We start from the raw sequence: 20,169 nt of genomic DNA, 5'->3' as shown, positions 1-20,169 counted from the left end.
CTCAGGGTTGTGAGGTCGAGCCCTGCATCGGACTCCACACCTGACATGGAGCCTACTTAAGATTCTCTCCCTCCCTCTGCCCCTGCCTCACACGTGCTCTCTCTTTAAAAAAACAAAAGCACACAAAACAAAACAAAACCATTCTGGAACAATGTTGAGAACTGATACAGAGACAGGGGAGACCAGTTAGGAGTCATCCAGATGAGAGATGAAAAAGGTGTAGTGGGGTGATTTGAAGTGGCTGGCTTTGGAGGTAGAGCCAAAGGATTTGCTGATGGGGATGTAAAGGATAAGGAGAAGAAAGGAACCAAGGATGACTCAAAGTCGTTGCCCTGAGCAACTGCGGTTTAGATGGTGAAGACTGAGAAGAGCAGCAGGTTGGGAGTGGGGAATCCTCCCAGCAAGAATGTTCTTCCAACCCTCTCATGCAACCCTGGTTTACACCATCACCTCCAGAGCTGGCTGGAAACCCTATGCATCACTTGTGGGTAAAAAGCCATTCACTAATGGCCAGGACTTCAGTATCCCTCCCAGATGAAGTCCTGCATGGCTCCAGGGGAAACAAGAGAGCCCAGTGGGCTGCCTGCATTCACCCTTCCTTACCAAACTGCTTTGTCTTTTCTTTCATCAGTCTCCTACCTCACCCCACCCTAGCATTAGAGCCAAGCATAGACTGGCTTCAGTTTCCTTGTCTGAGAAAGACAAACTTTGTGACATTTGAGCCCCCATAAAACTCCCCACTCCCCAGAGTGGAGAAAGGACTTACCCATGGCTACCAAAGGGGGGTGAGACTAGGAACCGTGACTCTCTAGCCAGTGGAGATCTTTATGTAATCGGGTGCAGTGGAATGTTTTTATCCTGTAAGTCACACTAGAATGTTCAGCAACCTGATTTGTCTTATCTTTCTGGACTTCAGGAATGGGAAATGAAGAAGACCTAGAAAAAGGATGAAGATTTCATTCCAAAGGAAATACAAGATTGTATTGGAAACACTTTTTTCACAAGGAGATGCCAGGACACTGGAAGTAGTCCCCACTGGAAGTAGCCTCTCCAGGGCACCCAGAAGACCAGCTTTTACATGATTTGCATGATGACAGGGGAAACGGGGAGGGAAGAAATGGGAGGAAGGACATGGAGGGCGTCCTTTTAACTTCCCAGAGGGTGGAAAACGGGGATGGAGGGAGTTAGAAATCTGCACCACTGTAAAGGTTTTGTTAAATGTCTTTGCCCTCATTTCTGAAGAAATGAAAGCCCACGTGAATAAGCCATTCCATCCCATTCTAGCGTCCCACTCCCAGGCGATAGGGCAAAGGAAGACAGTGCTGAAGCATCAGTAGGTAGTACAGTACAAAGAGCCAAGCTTTGATCATCTGATCACACTTGTGCCAAGTGGATTCATGTGGGGCATCACTGACAACCTCTGGGCAACATAAAGAGGCCGAAAAATCAATAGAATTTCCCTGCCTGCATGAACGTGAACAAAAGCTACAGACAACACACAAATTCTGCAGTCATTCCGTCTGTGCTTCAGAGCTGGGCGGATGCGGCTACCAGAACCCTGCATTTGAGGTGCTTTCCAATTAGAAATCTGCTACGCAGCAGGTGAGGGGAGACTCAGCAGGGGACTTGTTTTCAACCCACAGCGATAGTGACAGGAACATGGATTCCTAATGTCCACAGTATGGTGCAGGAATTGTAGGGTGGGGTCATTTGTAGCCAATCAAGTCCTTTACCTATTTCATTTGACACTCGGGCTCCAGGAGGTAGAGCTAGAGAACCATGTGACGCTCTGTATGTCTTTATCCTGATTTTGCACTTAAAGGCTCTCCAGTCTGTACTTCTGTACCTGCTGTCAAGGAAAACTATCAGGGAGAATCGAAGGACGGTGGCTCATTTCTGCTGGGAGTGCCTTTTACTAACACTTGATACTTTTATAGGGGAGCGGGACCTCAAGTCTTGGGCAGTCTCCTTACTGTGCCACTCACCGCTTTCTCAACACTGTAGACACTTTTTTGGTCTTTATATCTCCTTCCAAAGTAAGATAAAACCAGTTAACTGTTAAGAGCTCAAAGGCTGGGACGCCTGGGTGGCTCAGTTGGTTAAGCGGCTGCCTTCGGCTCAGGTCATGATCCCAGCATCCTGGGAAGGAGTCCCACATCGGGCTCCTTGCTCTGCAGGGAGCCTGCTTCTCCCTCTGCCACTCTGTCTGCCTGTGCTCATTCTCTCTGACAAATAGATAAAATCTTTAAAAAGAAAAAAAAAAAAAAAAGAGAGCTCAAAGGTTAGCTCCAGAGAGAGAAACACACACACACACACACAGAATAACCTTTGGACACTTTACCCTACCTAGGGCTTTACATACTTCTGCCTTATCCAAACTTTACCACCCTTTAAGGTAGCTGACAACCAGAGCAGGGAAAATAGCCTGACCAAAATCACCTAGCTGATCCGTGGCAGCGGAAGAGACTTAGGGCCTGTGAGCCTGAATCCAGACAGAGTTGGATTTCAGCCTCTCCTCTGCCACTGTCCAGCTGGTTAAGTCTGGGAAAGTCACCTGACCTCTCATTCTTTTCTTTATCTACAAAACCCAGGTTAACAGTTCCATTTCCTCCCCCCACCCCCAAGACTATTGGGGAAATTCAGTGAGATAGCACAGGGGAAGCATCTTGCACTGTCTGAGAAAGAGGAAATGCTCAGTCAATAGTGGCCCTTATTATTCGCTAGATAAGAAGTATCTGACTAAAAACCGGGCGCCTGGGTGGCTCAGTGGGTTAAGCTGCTGCCTTCGGCTCAGGTCATGATCTCAGGGTCCTGGGATCGAGGCCCGCATCGGGCTCTCTGCTCAGCAGGGAGCCTGCTTCCTCCTCTCTCTCTCTGCCTGCCTCTCTGCCTGCTTGTGATCTCTCTCTGTCAAATAAATAAATAAAATCTAAAAAAAAAAAAAAAAGAAGAAGTATCTGACTAAAAACCCTGTGTTCTTTCCACTGAAGAAATGTTTATATGATAATCACAGCCATCAAAAAGCTCAAAAGCAACTAATCCATAACAGTTTTCATCCAGATTCCACTTATCTTCAATGAAAAAGGAGCTGACATAATCTACATTGTTAATTGCCACTTCCAGTCAGCAAAGAGAGAAGAATTAGGCACAAACAAGTCAGCTGCAAGAGACTGGGAGCAGGGGACAACAGTCGAAAAGGACTCCTGCCACGAGCAACTCCACAGTCTCACTTTTATTGGATAGAAAACAATAGCCAACAGGATTGACGAAGGTCAAACGTTAATCCCGTTTTGCAGACAAGCAAGGAGGAGGATAAAGTTTATAGTTAAACAAGCACATTCAAAGGACTCATCTAACTAACAACGGGCGCTTCAGGGAAAAGAAAGGAGCGACAACGGATAAGGGAAGCAGGCGGTTTTCATTCCACCCTGAGCTGACCAGGCGTTCCCTGGTGCTTGGCTTCCCTGAAGCAGGCGGCGTTCCGCCCTGGGTGGGCCGGGCGTTCCGGGCTGCCTGGCCTCGGTGAAGGGGTGGCATTCCGCCCTGAGCGAGCCAGGTATCCCCAGCTGCCCAGCTTCACGGTCATATATCGTCCTTCTCCCCAAAGACCTGTTGCCAGTATGTGTATTTCTTAAGGCCATATCTAAATGTGCTTGGTAACTAGTAAAATCCTCCAGGGGTTACAGTTTTAAGTAACAAATTGTTCTGAGGGGCAGCAGCAGTTAATGTTCTTTTTTTTTAAATGTGGATCCTGGAATGACACCTAACACCCCAACTCTGTCCTCGGTGTGTATTCTTTCTCGTGCGGTTATTCTGCAGTTGAGCATTTTTCCCCACTGAAAGACCTTGGGAATCCTTGAGAGGGGGAACAGTGAGCACTCCTCGCATAGGTACTGTGTTAGCTAAGGTTCACAGGCACACAACCTGTGCAGTCACAAAGATTAGCGGGGCCCTGACCTTGGTTTAGCGCTCTGCTATTAACCCTCTCAGTAATTTTTGAACAAGGGGCATCACATTTTCCTTTTGCCCTTTAAATTGCATAGCCAGTCCTGGTGCCAACTGCTAATCACTTTCCCAGGCATTTTCCCTAAAACTCTGTGACACAGGCTCTATTACCCAGTTTTTAGTTTGGGAAACTGAAGCCCAGGGCGGTTATGTAACTTGCACGACCCAAAGTGGTTATGTAACTCGCACAACCCACAGTTAGTAAGTGATGGAGCCAGCCACCCCTCTTAGTCCAAGGTTCCATTTCATCCACATCTTAACCCACCACCCGTCTTGCACTGCAGCATTCAGAAGCACACTAGCACTTCATAAACAGACTAATGAAAGATGTACATATGCAGCACATTGGGTATAAGCTAGTTAGCTAAGAGAAGTGCAAACAAAATGGCTAAAGCATAGATGCCAGTCCTCATCTGTTAAAATGCCTTGTTTGTTTTGTTTTCAAGGTATCGGCTCATGGGTCTAGGGGGATTTGAAGCTCCATCCCTTCTGACACTGCCAAGTGTTGGGACTATTAGGATTTCGGGTGTCCCTGAATCCTCAGTGGGGGACCCTGAGCAGGTATACCAACCTCTCTGAGCCTCACTTTTCATAAATGTAAAAGTGGATTATAATCCCTCCTTAAACCATGTTGTTCTTCTACGGAGACCAAAAGAAAACATCAGGTGTTGGTTACAACACATTTGGACTGGGCCTTGGATAGAATTAAAAGATGCAAGTCTCCAGCTCTGTCCTCAGGGAACTCACAGACAAGTAGAGAGAAAACCTGACCCAAATAGCGACAGTATAAGTAAGCCATGCTACAGTGAAGATTTAGAATGATGAGAGCACACTTCCCATTTCTAAAAAAAAAAAAAGAAAAAAAAAAAATATATATATATATATATATACACACACACACACACACACTTGGAATTGTCAGACTAGTTTGTTTTTTTTTTTTTTTTTTTACCTTAGGGAGGTATATATATAAATTTATATATTTTATATATAAAATATATAATGAGGGCAATTCCAAGTGCCCTCAACCCTAATCGCCAATCTATCCTCACTTCCTGACAGTTTTCCACACTAAATCTCTCTACAATTCATCCACTTCATCCTATCTCCACTAACGTCAACCATTAATTCATTCAACAAATATTCGTTGAGAACCTGCTGTGGATACCTACCTACTGTACTAGATGTCAGAAATAACCACTGTGAACAAGACAGACACCCTCTAGCTTAAACTCTAGTTGGGAGAACAAAAAGAAAACAAACGAAAAAACCAAATATGGAAACAGAAATTGCAGGACACACCTAAAATAGTAGCTACTTTAGGTAGCGTGTTACAAAGGTCTATCAAGGGGTCCCCAGGACAGAGTACAGTCCTCCCCTTGCATGGACTAGTACGACAGCCTGTCTCCCTGCCTCTTTGTTTAGACCCAGCAATCTGCATCATACAGGAGTCAAAGCGACCCGTTAAACATGTGAAGGTTTTGTAACATGTTCGCATTGCAATCAGTAAGACTCACGTTCATGGAGCAAAAAATTGGGGTACTACATTAGGAAACTGTTCCACCGTTCATTGGCAATAACGGACTAATCTCTGCCCTAATGGAGCTCACATAGTGAGAAAATGCACATTTTAAAAAATAGCGAAGACAGAAAACAAGGGAACTGGAACAAAAAAGGTAAGAGTAATGGCGGAGTCGGGCTTTACGTTTTTTTAAACCCCTCGCGGGACCCGTTCCGCTCACTGTGTTGTGTTGCCGGCCCCCGTTCCCTCCAATAGGTCGGTGCCACACTCGAAATACATTCTCCCTCTTGACTGGGATTTTGCAGATGCTGTTTACCTCTACCTGAACTACTTTCCTCCTCCTTTCATCTACTCCTTCTTCAGCTTTCCGTCAAGTGTTTCCTCTGGGAAAACTGCCGACACTCGGCCACAACGTATTCTAGGCTTCCGCGGCACCGCGGCCCTCGTTAAACACCGGTCATATTTTGACTTTAAGTCGCGTTTGCATTCACTTATTGTTTACGATTTCACGTAACCTACTCGAGGGTACAGCTGCGATCCCCTCTGGTGACCGCGGATTTCGCGACCAGAACGGAGCCTAACTCCCGCCACCGGAACCCGCCCTGCGCACCCAACTCGCTGGGGACCGGAAGTGTCGCATTTCGTCGGGGACACGGGATAGGCACGAGCACCGCGCGCGCCACGGACAACCGGAAGTGTGGCGTACAGGTTCGGGGTCCTGGAAAGCGAGCGCCCGCGAAGGCTGCCGGGAAGCGTGGTATCTCGCTCATCTCGTCATTTGGAGCAATTGCGCGTGCGCTGCCTCCGTCCGCCGAGATCGGGAATATGGCCGCGCGGTCCGTATGGGCGGTCCGGCGGCTGGTGCAACGCCTCCTGGCCTCGAGTGCCGCGTCCGAAGGCAGGTGAGCGAGGCAGGCCGCGGGTCGCGGGTTGAGGGTAGTGCGAGACAAGCAAGCTGGAAGGGCGGTTGTGGGCTGGCGGGCGCGAGATGACTCACCAGACCTCAGAGCTGTCCGATTCGGCACTCACGGCCCCATTTTACAGATAAGGAAACTGAGGCACACAGCTGCGTTTCCTTGCCAGGCCAAGAAAGAGCCGAGATCACGTTCCTTGGAGGTGGGAACTCTTCAGCCCCGAGCATCGACTCAGTTGGGGATGTACATCTCCTGGCCCCTTTTCCTCCGTCTGGGGTGTCTGCAGTGACATTGAATTCTCCCCGCCGACTCCCTGTGTGACCCTAGGCCAGTCCCTTCCACATTATCTCGGCTTCACTTTACCTCTCGGTAAAAGGAGGGCGGTCGACTTGGTCTCCAAACGGCTCTTCCACCTGAGTCTATGAAGTTGCATTTGCTGCTCTACACCATCGGCTGCGGCACCTTTTTTTGTTTACTTATCATGCCGACTGTAGAACTTTATGGGTAGTTCTTTTTTTTCTTCGGTTCAATCGAGAAAACTGAGGTTTAAAAAAGTTTAGTAACTTTTCCAAACTCAGGGCTCTAGAATCGACTCTTTTAATTAGTGAACAACGTTAATTATCCTCAGGGCGACTCCGTGTTTGCCTGTGTGTTCCTCAGAAAGAATAAAAATGAGTGAACTGTGGGGTGAGTAAGGTTGGACTTCTGAAGTGTAAATTAAGCTGCGGGGAATCCGGGAATTTCGCAAAACTTTGCCACCTTTTTATCTTCACACACTTGACCTAGCACCCTGCCCTAGCACCTGGGTGCGAGATTGAATTCTGGGTTTCAGGCTTTTTAAGTCTTTTTGGCAGTTTGTGATGTAGGGAAGTGACTAGAAGAAAAAAGTTAGCTTCTGATAAAATTTCCCCTCACTCCAGTTCTGGAGCAGAAGGAATTGGAAGAGATCAGCCTCAACTCTTGGCTTCAGACTTGGGCTTTGGCGGTTTTCTCTTTAAACTGGCCCTTGGGAGTATTGTGACCTACTTTCAGTTGGATAAGTGTAGTTTGTTCGTTGAGGAGGAAGGAGGTATTTCACCCTGTGTGATTTGCCCCAAATCTATGGTGACCATATTTTGTGAACCAGAAATGTGGATCCGTTTACAGTCTGAAACGAGATTGTAATAACTGAGTTCAGGGCTGGCCTGGAAAGTCTAGGACATAAAAGTCATCTTGCCCATAGCTTTCTACTGAATGTTCCCTCTCCCTTGCAAAAAGCAAACACTTTTTACCCCTTTTAAATCTTTGCCATGGATGTCACCTCAATGACTGCTCTTCGATATATGCCAGTTCATATGAGTAAATTATTTGTTTTAAAGATCTTTTGTACTCACAGATTGATTTTGTTGATTTTACTTAAAGTTATGAGAATCCAGAAAGTGTAATGGAAACTTCCTTGAAGGAGGAGTGAGAACTGCTACAATCCAAGATTTGTAAAGTAGGCCCTGCTCTTAAGTTCTTCCTTTGTAAACAACTATACGTCAGACATTTGAGCTGTATGAAATTCTGGATTACAAACATGTTTGAATACAAAGATCCATTTTATTCACCTGTTTATAGTTCATAGCCTGGAACTTATAGTGTTTTATAAGTGTTTAACCGACTTGATTTTACACAGACGGTGAGTTCCCAAGTCAGGATTTCTCTTAACACAGGTGCTCTTTCATAAGAGCCTAACTTAGGAGCTTGTGGTCAAGAAAGCTTTAGAATTCTAGGCCTGACTCCAGTTTGACACAGTCCCTTTACTGGGCTTCATTTTCCCCATGTGTAAAATGAAGGATTGAATCAGAAATATATGGCTTTGTGTTTTGATTTCCCACTTCTGATATTGCCCTGCTGGTTCTGGGCATAGGAACTCGGTTTTCTCTTGCTGACTTTTGCGTCCCCACTTCTAGCTATTTCTGCTGCCTTGTGTTCAGTATCCTGATTCAACAGAATACTGATTATGTGGTCTTATGCCAGTCATAAGCCTCTCTGAGCTTCAGTTTTCTCATTTATAAAATTGAGATGATAGGGGAGCCTCGGCGGCTCAGTTGGTTAAGTGTCTGTCTACCGGGTCAGGTCATGATCTCAGGGTCCTGGCGTCCCGCTCCTTGTTCAGCTAGGAATCTGCTTCTCCCTCTCCCTCTGCCCCTTCCCACCACTCGTGTTCTGTCTCAAATAAATCAATAAAATCTTTAAAAGAAAAATTGATAATATAATTTCTCTCACACACTGTGAGATGAGAAGATCATTTACATAAAACCTGACAGTGGTGTTTGACACTTAGTAACTTTATATTTCATAAGTGTTGGTGGTGTTACTGTGACCGCAAGCAGTTTGGCTCTGTGTGATGGCATTTCTTCATGTGCCCCCTCCCTCTCGCTTTAGGGGATGGCCGCATCCTTTCAGCACTGCCACCCAGAGAACTGCTGGTGAGGCCTGCAGTTCTGAGGACCCTCCCGATGAGCTTGGGCCCTCTCTTGCAGAACGAGCCTTAAAGCTTAAAGCTGTGAAACTGGAGAAGGAAGTCCAGGACTTAACAGTGAGTAGATTTTGTCTGTTCTTCACATCCCCTCTCTGGTTGATATATCCACACAGTTTTTGTGTCCGTTTTTTTTGTTTGTTTGTTTGTTTGTTTGTTTTTTAAATTAAATTTCCTCTCATGGGCTTTTTACCTCTCACCCCATCTCTACTCTCCTGCTAGGTATTATTAGGCAAAGTAGTCTATCATCGTTAAAAACATGCTGTCACAGTACTTATATACCTAATGTTGTGGTAGCTTCAGAGGAAGCCCAGGGCCTGACATGTAGTAAAAACTCTGTAGATATTTGTTGAATGAGTATGTCTCTTATCACTGTTCTCTGCCAGTCAGACTGCATCTGGCATACTCAACCCTACCAGGGTTGACACACACGTGTTGAGGGCAGTAATTAGTTAGTTCCAAAGCAAGACTACCCAGAATGGTAAGGAGGTAGGAAAGCATGTCTTGTGAAGGCAATTAAAGGAATCAAGGATTATAAGAATGAAAGAGGAAAAGATTAAAGGAGCTAAACTAACTGCCTTCAAATAGAAGACACACTTTTAAAACTTATTGTTTGTTGTCCTGGAGTTCAGTTCAATGGAAGAAAGAGGGTGGCATTATTGGCTGCCTGTGAAAAAGGAAGCTTTCTCTCAAGATAATGAGCTTGAAAACACCTTGTTAAGTCTTCAGAGTAGGAAGCTAAATGACAGCCTATCGGGGTTGCTCTACAAAGTAGGTTCCTGCTTTGACTCGGGATTTCTAGTAGCTGATCAAAGATTCCTGCAGCTTCTCATTTTTTTTTTTTTTTTATAAAAACCTATCACAAGGCTGGAGTTTATAAAGTAAGGAAAAACGTTCTTGGGAATGTGGGTGGCTCAGTTGGTTAAACAACTGCCTTCAGCTCAGGTCGTGATCCTGGAGTTCCAGGATCCAGTGTCTCATTGGGCTCCCTGCTCAGCAGGGAGTCTCCTCCCTCTGACCCTTACCCCTCTCATGAGTGTTTTCTCTCTCTCTCTCTCTCTCATTCTTTCTCAAATAAATAAAATCTTTTTAGAAAAAATTCTTTTCCACTAGCAAGCATGTATTTTTCTGATCATTTTGACTTTGCTTTTGGTGTCAGATGAGATACCAGAGAGCGGTAGCCGATGGTGAAAACATAAGGCGGCGAACCCAGAGATGTGTAGAAGATGCCAAGATATTTGGTGAGAGATTTATTCATAATAAAAATTAAACTACCTTTTAGTTTGGGGCATCTGGGTGGCTCATTTGGTTAAGCGTGAGACTCTTGATTTTGGCTCTGGTCATGATCTTCATTGGGAGGTTGAGCCCCATGTTGGGATCTGCACTGGGCATGGTGCCTGCTTGGGATTCTCTCTCTCCCTCTGCCCCTCCCCTCCTTTTGTGCAGGTTTGTTCTCTCTTTCTCAGAATCTCTCTCTTTCTCTCAAAAAAAAAAAAAAAAACCTTTTAGTTTAAGGATACTGACAGTATCCTTACAAACTGAACATAGTAAAAAACACAGCTAGGTCCTAAACCAGTCCTACTCTGCCCTTCCACTCTTGCCATATGTCTTGTGAGATTTTTATTGGGAATGTTGCCAAGAACTATTTACTATTTATTTAGTACTTGCCTTTGTTTTGACCAAAACTTTTGTTACTTAATTTTTCAAGCATGTACACTTAACATTCTAGTGCTTACGCAGCCAATTCTGTTTAACTCATTAACAAACAAGTGAATCATTAAGATGTTCAGAGGAAAATCCAAAGAGCGAGACGCATGGGCAATGAGGAATACTGAAATTTGCTTCGTAGAGCAAACTGGTATATAACCATAGTGCAGTAATCAACTGTGTCTCCGCCAGACAGTTTTCACTACTGTGGACAAAAATCACTTGCATTACCAACAGTGTTTACAACTTAATAAGTTAGCAGATAACTCAAAGACAAAGCCTCGGACCATATGGGAACAGGTAATTCTGGAAGTTGTACTAGATCATATCTGTTTTTTCACTGATGACTGGTCTTGGTCTTTCAATCTTTGAAGTCTTTCAGGGGCACCTGGCTGGCTTAGTCAGTGGACCATGAAACTTGATCTCTAGTTAGGTGTTTGAGCCACACGTTGGGTGTAGAGATTACTTAAAAATAAAATCTTAAATATATATATACATTTGAAGTCCACACATTTTTAAAGTCTTTCACAGATATTTCTCTGAACACACAACAACTCGTTCCAGATGTGTTCAGGTAAGTGTTAGTAATAGATTGAAGGGTAGAAGGCAGATCTGTGATTACTCGCCTTACTCACAGTTTCGTTAAGAGGATTATACTTTCATTGCACATAGAATGAAGGTGCTTCAGCAATACCTTGGATTGTATGTAGTCTGGTCTTTTACAAATGAGCTGGAAAAAGTTAATTGGTGACAGAGACGTAAGTCGGTTGGCTCCTGACCCCCAGTCTGTTATTCTTTCCCCCATGTCACACTAGTCCTTGTTCTCTGGATTTTATCTGCTGTTTGTGCATAGAGTTCATTTCATTCCTATCCTGTCCAGCCCCAGTGCTTTGGCATAGCCTCTGCTTTGCATTCAGTGCTAGAGATACCACGTTTCAGGGCTACGATATCAGCTAAGTACTGACCCCCAAATTGTATTACTGATGTTTCATCCAAGTTTTAATGTCTTACTTCCAACCGTCAGGGCAGAGCTTTGCAAACTACAGCCTATGTGTAAGTCCATAAACAGCTCTGAACTTTATTATTAAAAATTTGTAGAAATTGGGGTGCCTGGGTGGCTCAGTGGGTTAAAGCCTCTGCCTTTGGCCCAGGTCATGATCCCAGGGTCCTGGGATCGAGCCCCAAATCGGGCACTCTGCTCAGCGCGGGAAGCCTGCTTCATCCTCTCTCTCTCTGCCTGCCTCTCTGCCTACTTACAATCTCTGTCAAGGGGGCGCCTGGGTGGCTCAGTGGATTGAGCTGCTGCCTTCGGCTCGGGTCGTGATCCCGGGGTCCTGGGATCGAGCCCTGCATCGGGCTCTCTGCTCTGTGGGAAGCCTGCTTCCTCCTCTCTCTCTCTGCCTGCCTCTCGCCAACTTCTGATCTCTGTCTGTCAAATAAATAAATAAAATAAATCTTTAAAAAAAAAAAAAACAATCTCTGTCAAGTAAATAAATAAATAAATCTTTAAATAAATTAATTAAGTAAAAATAAAAATTTGTAGAAATAATCACCTGCATAAGATCCTTGGTTTTTGCCTCATCTCACAAAAGCTAAAATACTTACTATATGGCCCCTAATAGGAAAAGTTTGCTAACCTTTGAGCTCCAAGGAATTGTGTAGCAAGTAAACCAGCTTGGTACCTGGGAAAGACTTTCCTGCTTGAGGGGAGCAGGGTAAATTGGCTTACTAGAAGTGAGGCTTTGATGGGTTATATCACTTACATCAGTTTCCTCAAGAATTGATAAGGTTCCCAGGAACAGAATACTAGCTAAGCTCAAAAATAATTTGATAATCTAATTTATTCATTTAGAGAGCAAAATGTGTCTAGCAGTATGCCACTTAAGTCATTTGCTTGAGTCATTTCTTTTTAGTGGCCAGGAATACTTAGAAAAATTGAAGATTGGTCAGGGAGCATGAGGTTAGGAAAAAAATAGAAAGCTTTTATTATTTAATTAATATGTAATATAGCATGATGACTCTCCTTCCAGGGAAAGTTTTGTCTCAGTAACTCATCTACTCTTAAACAGGTCATAAAGATTCTCCCCCACCCCCACTCCCAAGAAATGGCTCAGACACCAACTTCCTATTGAAGTAACAGTAATTAGAATAGAATCAGAGACTGAACCACCCACTGTACAAACAAAAGAACCTGAGCTTGAGCTTCTTTTTACCCAAATTCATACAACTTGACTGGACAGAAGTCAGGGTTCTCTGTCCCAGGCAATGTACAAGTCTGCCCAGAAGCCTGCCGCTTTCAAATTTCTTTTTTTTTTTTTTTAAGATTTTATTTATTTATTTGACAGACAGAGATCACAAGCAGGCAGAGAGGCAGGCAGAGAGAGAGAGAGAGGAGGAAGCAGGCTCTCTGCTGAGCAGAGAGCCCGATGCGGGGCTCGATCCCACGACCCTGAGATCATGACCTGAGCCGAAGGCAGCGGCTTAACCCACTGAGCCAGCCAGGCGCCCCTAGCTTTCAAATTTCTGTTGGAGTCTATGTCGTCTTTTAGTAGCCAGGAGAATCTGCCTTTAAGTACTCCCTGGTTGATCTTTATGAGACATTCTTGTCTCTTGGGTAGAGTTTTGATCTAATCGGCATACTTCTCAAGCCTGAAGCAAATCTTTTCTACATTTTCAGCTGATTTCATTCATAGCCATTAATATTTATGGCCACCATCCCCAGTAGAGGTGGGGAAGGTGTCTCGTGGAACTTCGTTCACACCAGGTCTGGTTCCCTGGAGATGCCTGCTGGTTTTGCTCTTTCCTCTCCTTTACCTCCTCTCCCACACCAGATCTCTCCCACATTATACCAGCATTCCTTCACTTGGTTCTTCTATTTCTTCTGATATCTTCTCTTCCTGCCCATCTGTCATGTCCTGGCACCCCAAATCCATTATGTACATTATTATTAGTCTAATTTGAATCCTATTACACTTGTTTGCTCAAGATGCTATAAATGGACTCTGTCACCCAGAAGTTAATGAGTTAGAATTCCTACCTCTGTCAGTTGTTCCTTCCAGAATCTAGGCAGCCAGTCTAGGAAATTTCTTCTCTGTCCTCTCTTTTATTGTCTCCCTGTGGATGATCTTCCTTTTTACCTCTGAATACAGTTAAGATGGCTCCCTATTTTGATGCATAGCCTTAAAACTGTCCTTGGATTGGGGTGCCCAGAAATCAGTTAAGTGACTGACTTCGGCTCAGGTCATGATCCCATGGTCCTGGGATCAGACCCCACGTCAGTCTTCTTGCTTAGCAGGGGGTCTGCTGCTCCTTCTCCCTCTGTCCCTCATCCCACTCGTGGGTGCACTCCCCCCACCATGAATAAATAAAATATTTTTTTAAAAACTTTCCCTGGATTAAAACCAGATGAACAAAGTCCTTCATCGTTCACTAGTTCCCAGCACGGCTTTGCTATTACCATAGATATCTATAATGATGACATTCTTGCATTTCTGTAAGAAAAATCAAGATGCTACATTGGGAGTAATGAGATTACTCAACAGGTGAGTTTACTTTTAGAACAGTTCATAAAACTAAAAAGATTTTAGAAGTTTTGTGGCCCATCTTCAGCAAGTATATGTATGTACATATATGTGTAACTTTGGAGTAGGCAGTTGGAGGCTCACCTCCTCTATGGAGCATATTCCTTTCCTATACCGGTTTAACCAGTCCTCAAGAATAAACCTTCCTGAATCTCCCTTAGCATGGTGTTCTCAACTAACTTCTGTATTATTGCCCCCTACCCCATGAAATACCAATATCTTGTCCCTATTGAGAGTGATGTCTTAGCAAAATTAAGACATACAAGAATTTTTAAAACTGTACATAAGTCAGTACTAAAAGTGAATAGCCATCAAAATACAAGAAACAATGATCCTGGATTGTTTTTTTAAGATTTTATGTATTTATTAGGGAGGATGAGAGCAAGCATGAGAGGGGGAAGGTCAGAGGGAGAAGCAGACCCCCAGCTGAGCAGGGAGCCCAATGTGGGACCCAATCCTGGACCCAGCTTAGGATCATGACCTAAGCTGAAGGCAGTCGCTCAACCAGCTGAACCACCCAGGCGCCTGCCTAATGATCCAGTTTTTAAAGCACGGGTTTCTGACATCCTGCATTCATTCTTACCTAGTCCTTAGGTTCTAACCATCTTCCCCTTTTCCTAATAGGCTTCCCAGTCATATGCCTTCCAAGAGAAACCCTGATTTGTCAGTTGGATTAAGGTGGTAATCATTGATGACAATCCCTGGGTCCTGTGCGTCAGTCTTCCCACTCTCTGGGGTATCCAGTATACTAGCCACTCCCCTAGGCATTCCCCATACTCCTCCCCTAGGAGCAAAGTGATTTTTCTTCACAAACAATAAAAGTGTCTGGTTTCTCTAGGAATTCAGAGTTTCTGTAAGGACTTGGTAGAAGTGGCAGACATTTTGGAGAAGACTACAGAGTACATTTCTGAAGAAACAGAGCCTGGGGACCAGAAGCTCACTCTGGAGAAGATCTTCCGAGGGTTATCACTTTTAGAAGCAAAGCTGAAAAGTGTGTTTGCCAAACATGGCCTAGAGAAGATGACACCCATTGGTGACAAATATGACCCTCATGAGCATGAACTCATCTGTCATGTGCCAGCAGGTGTTGGGGTACAGCCTGGCACCGTGGCGTTAGTAAGGCAAGATGGCTACAAGCTTCACGGCCGAACCATTAGACTTGCCAGGGTGGAAGTGGCAGTGGAGTCTCAGAGAAGACTATGAATGGGCCATGAAGAACTGAATGTTCTCCCAGAGTACAGCCACCTGTGTTTCCTTTATTTATTAAACTAGGTTTGTATTGTACATGAGGTACTTCATGTGATCTGTTTTGGATTTAGTCATATTGGCTTTATTTCTAAGATACTCTGCTGATGAATGTGACCTATTTGGTCTCATCAGAAGTCTTGCCATTGGGCATTTGAACAATGTGACAAGTGATCCTATGGCCTTTGTCCAAATATGTTTAAGAAAATTATTTTAAAATTGGTACTCTGATGACTGTCAATTGAAAATCTTTTTAAAAGTGGAAATGAGTATATGTTTATGTATTTTCAACTGAATGTTTCTTTCTAATGGTCCCTACAACAGGAATCTTGTATTTCATGGGGAAAGGAGATGGTAGGGATTGGTTCAACATCTGGGTACTTAGATGATAAAGCTTTAGAGTTACATGAATTTAGATCATTTGGCTTGGTTTTTATACACATAGATTTTTAGGACTTCCCCTTCTTATTATTTTCCTTTTAGCCATCTTTTGTCCTTGTAGCCCCCGCCAGGTATATTCACACTCATTGTCCCATTTACAAGGACTAATTAAGGCCCAGGCAAGATTTGGAAGGCAGGGAGTATCAAGAAATTCAAGATGCCAGGTTCCTTTCAAGCAAGTATGACCAAGAAACCTTGTGCTTTGCTGGGTTACCTTACAATTATTTTCAGCCTCCCTAGGTATATAATCATTTCAGGGAAACCAAGGCAGCATCAATAGCTAGTGACCCAAATCGGTCTGTGTAGGTAATTGACCTACAGCTTTTCTCTCCACTAGCCCCTAAATCTTCCACTTTGTCAAATTTGCCTCATCATCCTTTATTAGATTATGCAAGGAGGTGTTCAGGGCAAAAATGTTAGGTTCCTATGATTTCTCATTTCATTTAGTTAATGCTGAATTTTTTTTTTTTAATTTGGTACCACAAATCACTACCTCTCATGCTGATAAGCTTTATTTTCCAGTTTTTGTATCTGCCTTATATTACATATATTAACATCTAGCTGTTTATTTGTTTATATGTTTATTTTTTATTTTTTTCAGTCTCGCTTATGGCTGGTGTTCTGTAAAAGATTAGTTCAATAAAGGAGCAAGTGAGTGACCTATCTAACTTTAGAAAGGAGGTCAGTTACGGAGACTTTAATGTTAGAAGAGGCCTTAATGATGATCTCATCTCACCCTTTCAGCTTCTTAAGCATGAAGACGTTTTTTTAGGACTGGACTCAAAATGTCTAAAACCAGTAAACTAAATTTCAGTGAGAACTTGAATAAGGAACAACTAGATATTAACTTGAATCATTTAAGATCCAGCAGTTCTGTAATGAACATGCAGATGTGTCCCCAGCGGACAAAGATGATTAGACATCCAGCTTGCATAGGTAGGTTCAGGCTTTTTAAATTAGTTATCCATAAAGTAGATCTGTTTCTACTGGAATTTTATGACGCCATTCTGGGGAGTGTTACAAGTTACCCTCTTAGACATCATAGATAGTTCCAGCACACTCCACATATGTATCAATAAAACCATCCCCCAGTGGGCCCTGCCATCTCCACCAGAATTAGATACTCAAAAAAAAAAAAAAAAAAAAAAAAGAGTGCTTTTAAGAAGCAAACGAAACACTGGTGGTAAGATTTTAAAACCAGAACCTCTTTGGGCTTTCCAGTAAGTGCATACTATAAATTTAATGAGCAGTCAGATTTCACAATAGGAATTTGTCTTTTTTTTTTTTTTTTTTTTGCCTTCATTCCTTTGAGATTGACAGATGGTGACAAACAAGAAAAGGAGCCAATTACCTATGTGTTATTGAATTACTAGCTGTCATTATCAGTGAATTAGAACAAGCATAGTTTTAGGTATGAAATGTTCGAGTACTTGAAGAGTCTTCTAATATTCCTTGCAACCTCCTGTTTTAGCAAGTAGATTAAGAATAATTTTATGTTTTTATTATTCAGTAGTTACGCAGACTTAAAAGTGTAAATTTAGAAGATGGAGGTCTAATGGTAAGAATCTCAAAAGTTGGGCTTTTGGGAGCCAGAGCAGCATAACAGAGCATAGGCTGTGGAGGCATAGACTTGAACATAAATCCCAGCCCAGTCACCTGTGTGATCTTGGGCCCCAGTCATTTCATCCTTCTGAGCCTACTTCCTTGTTTGTACAATGATTATAATTCTCTCACAATATTGTGAGGATTAAATGAAATGTGTAAATTGTCTACTACAGTAGGCCCTCAAATATTTATTTTTATTACTTTCTATTAAACATGTTATTTTGCCTATGTTTTTAATAGCTGTCTAAAGTCTAGGCATAGGGGAAAACTGGTTAAGTGGTGCTTCTATTAAAAAAAAAAAGAAAAAATTGTAATTTAATCTATCAGTGACTTATTTTCCTTCCAGCTTCTGGTTTTTTTTCTGTGTGTGTGTGTGTGTGTTGTTTTAACTAATGCAAGAAATCCACACTTTCAGACTGGAGGAGCAAGAAAATTGTGTCTGCTCTTCATTACTTTAATCTTGTTGGTAAAGTGAAATGTTGTAGGCCTGCAGATACATAAGGAAGCTTTGGCTCACTTGAAGAGGGGATCCTGGTGTTTTAATACATGGATTCTGCAAACCTTTCACAGATTTTCTTCACTGTCATAAGGGAATTAGTTTGATACTGATAAGTTAATTGGTGCTCTTTCATGGCAAAGGATCTGATAAGTGAAGAAAGGTTCTTGTACACTAAAGCAAACCAAATAGGGAAGACTAAGGATGAAATAGAATATTCAGAAGCAACTTCAATAAAACCTGAATTGACATAACTAGTTCCTGTGTTTAGTGTCTTTGTCTGCCTGTATATTGACATTATGGTCACTTCATTGACTCCTGACCCATCTTGTCAACACTCAGCAGAGGTACCTTGAGATCTCACAGCAGCCCAGCCAAATGGATGTGGTGTAGACGTTCATTCTACACCCTGCCTTGGGGTTGAAGTCTTGTCTGTTCTCCTACCTCCTTGGCCTTGCTTCATTCTGATTCTTAGACATATTTCTTGGATCTGGACTTCTGTTTTTGCCTTCCTCTCTGGCATTGCCTTATTTTCTTACACTTGTTTCTCCGTTCTAGTTGTCTTGTCTGCTTCAATCACGTCACTTGAACTCCTGGACTTCTGATCCTCTCAGCCAGATCACTGACATGTGGCCTTACACAGATCTTCAGCTTCCGTGAGTCCTTGTCAAGCTCTGCCTGGCTTTGTCTATACCTCTGCTTAACTGGCTTCCAAATACCCAGCCTCCTGGCTGAGTGGCCAACTTTGGAGCCAGCCTTTTTGGAGCCAGCAATTCGGCCTTGGATTTCATTACTCTTCTAATCTTGTCTCGATATCCTGGCTCCCCAATCCATTGCTTCCCATATTCCCAGTGCTAGGAAGTATACTCTTTTACTTCTATCTGCTCAGACCATCCACATGGTCAAGTTTGCTGTGGAGGTTTCAAACATTGCTCCAAATCTCCTTGAATCTGGACTTTGTGGTTGACCAATAGAATGTAGTAGAAGTGACTGCTGGTTTCCAGACCCAAACTATCCTATCTCTGGATGCTCACCCTTACAACAACTCAGCCTTCAATTGACAGCAAACTGAAACAGACTGTGGAGTGGAACTAGGCCCTAGCTGAGATTTAAACTGATAGCCAACACCATCTTGCCAGCCTCTCGAGTCATTTAGAAATTGGATCCTCCAGCCCCTAGTGGAACAGCCCCCATCCGACACCATATGGAACAGAAATGAGTTGATCTCACGGAGCCGTGCCCAAAGCCCAGATTTATGGGCAAAGTAAATGATTGTTACTTGTAGCCACTAAGTTTTGAGGTAGTTTGTTATGCAGCAATAGGTAACTAATAGAGTCACCCAGCTTCACTCCTGGTCTCCTAGTGTCAACATTACCACTACCTGAACGATAGACATGTTTTATTGGGAAAATGATTTTTCTCTGTTCTATGCTTCTGCACCAGTGGGTTGGTTCAGTAATAAATATGTGAGGCCTTTTGTTTGGGGGGAGAACAGAAGGAATTTTAGAGTTAGTACAATTTACCCTTCAAAAAGCTACAAGAATCAGATTAAGTCAGCGCATAAGAGAACTTGGCACAAAGTAATTGATGAATGCTTATATAACAAAAAAATTTAAGGAATTATCTTGAGTCAAGGGAATGAAGTTAAGGAGTTTTATATTCCGACATAAACATTACCAAAAAGATTATTTTTTAAGATCATAAGAAATGCATGTTTGTCTACTACTTTACTAGAAACCAGCTTGGCCCTTCTGTGACTCAGAGCTGACTTGGAATCTCAGCTACATGCCCTTTTACTAGCGTCTGAATCCTTTCAGTTTCTCCTCTTAGCCATCATCTGACCAAATTAAATATGGGTTTTCCTTATTTATCCTGAAGCTCATGCCCAGCTTTATTTTCTGCCAGAGGAATCTGTCCTTCGCCGTGTAATGAACTAACCGAACTGAGCTGCTCTTCTTTTCTGAGGGTTAAAATGGGAGCTTACTCTTCCCTTCCTACCTCTCCTCCCTGAGAAGAGACTGGATGAAACCCTTCTCTTTTGGTTAAGTAGAAGGCAGAGACACAAAGTGCATGTAGAATCTGCAAGTACACGTCGGTGACAACAGTCTCGAAAGCATCTGGCCTTGCTTCCACGCGCGCGCAGGGGAGAG

The 20,169-nt window shown here is 43.3% G+C and overlaps 2 protein-coding genes across 3 annotated transcripts in view; both read left to right on the top strand.

Moving 5' to 3' along the window:
• The window catches only part of AFAP1L1 (actin filament associated protein 1 like 1), a 59,067-nt gene extending 56,920 nt beyond the window's left edge, over window positions 1-2,147 (top strand). For both annotated transcript variants that reach the window (XM_044231760.1, XM_044231753.1), the window contains exon 19: window positions 917-2,147. In XM_044231760.1, the coding sequence (XP_044087695.1) occupies window positions 917-940 (24 nt within the window). In that variant the 3' untranslated portion in view covers window positions 941-2,147. The remainder of the gene's footprint in view (window positions 1-916) is intronic.
• A 4,119-nt stretch (window positions 2,148-6,266) lies between these two features.
• On the top strand, window positions 6,267-18,276 carry GRPEL2 (GrpE like 2, mitochondrial). Its single transcript, XM_044231746.1, has 4 exons — window positions 6,267-6,429; window positions 8,851-9,004; window positions 10,104-10,185; window positions 15,071-18,276. The coding sequence occupies exons 1-4, from the start codon at window positions 6,353-6,355 to the stop codon at window positions 15,433-15,435; spliced, it is 678 nt and encodes a 225-aa protein (XP_044087681.1). The 5' UTR covers window positions 6,267-6,352; the 3' UTR covers window positions 15,436-18,276.
• The last annotated feature ends 1,893 nt before the right edge of the window (window positions 18,277-20,169 follow it).

This window comes from Neovison vison, chromosome 1 (genome assembly GCF_020171115.1).
Source record: "Neovison vison isolate M4711 chromosome 1, ASM_NN_V1, whole genome shotgun sequence".
NCBI lineage: Eukaryota > Metazoa > Chordata > Mammalia > Carnivora > Mustelidae > Neogale > Neogale vison.
Note: the sequence above shows the minus strand (reverse complement) of the source record. Positions and strands in the feature narration are given on the sequence as shown.

Coding starts and splice junctions, on each gene's coding strand:
- GRPEL2 (XM_044231746.1), top strand. CDS start 6,353: ATGGCCGCGCGGTCCGTATGGGCGGTCCGGCGGCTGGTGCAACGCCTC. Junction 6,430..8,850: donor AGTGCCGCGTCCGAAGGCAG/GTGAGCGAGGCA, acceptor CTCTCGCTTTAG/GGGATGGCCGCATCCTTTCA. Junction 10,186..15,070: donor AGAAGATGCCAAGATATTTG/GTGAGAGATTTA, acceptor TGGTTTCTCTAG/GAATTCAGAGTTTCTGTAAG.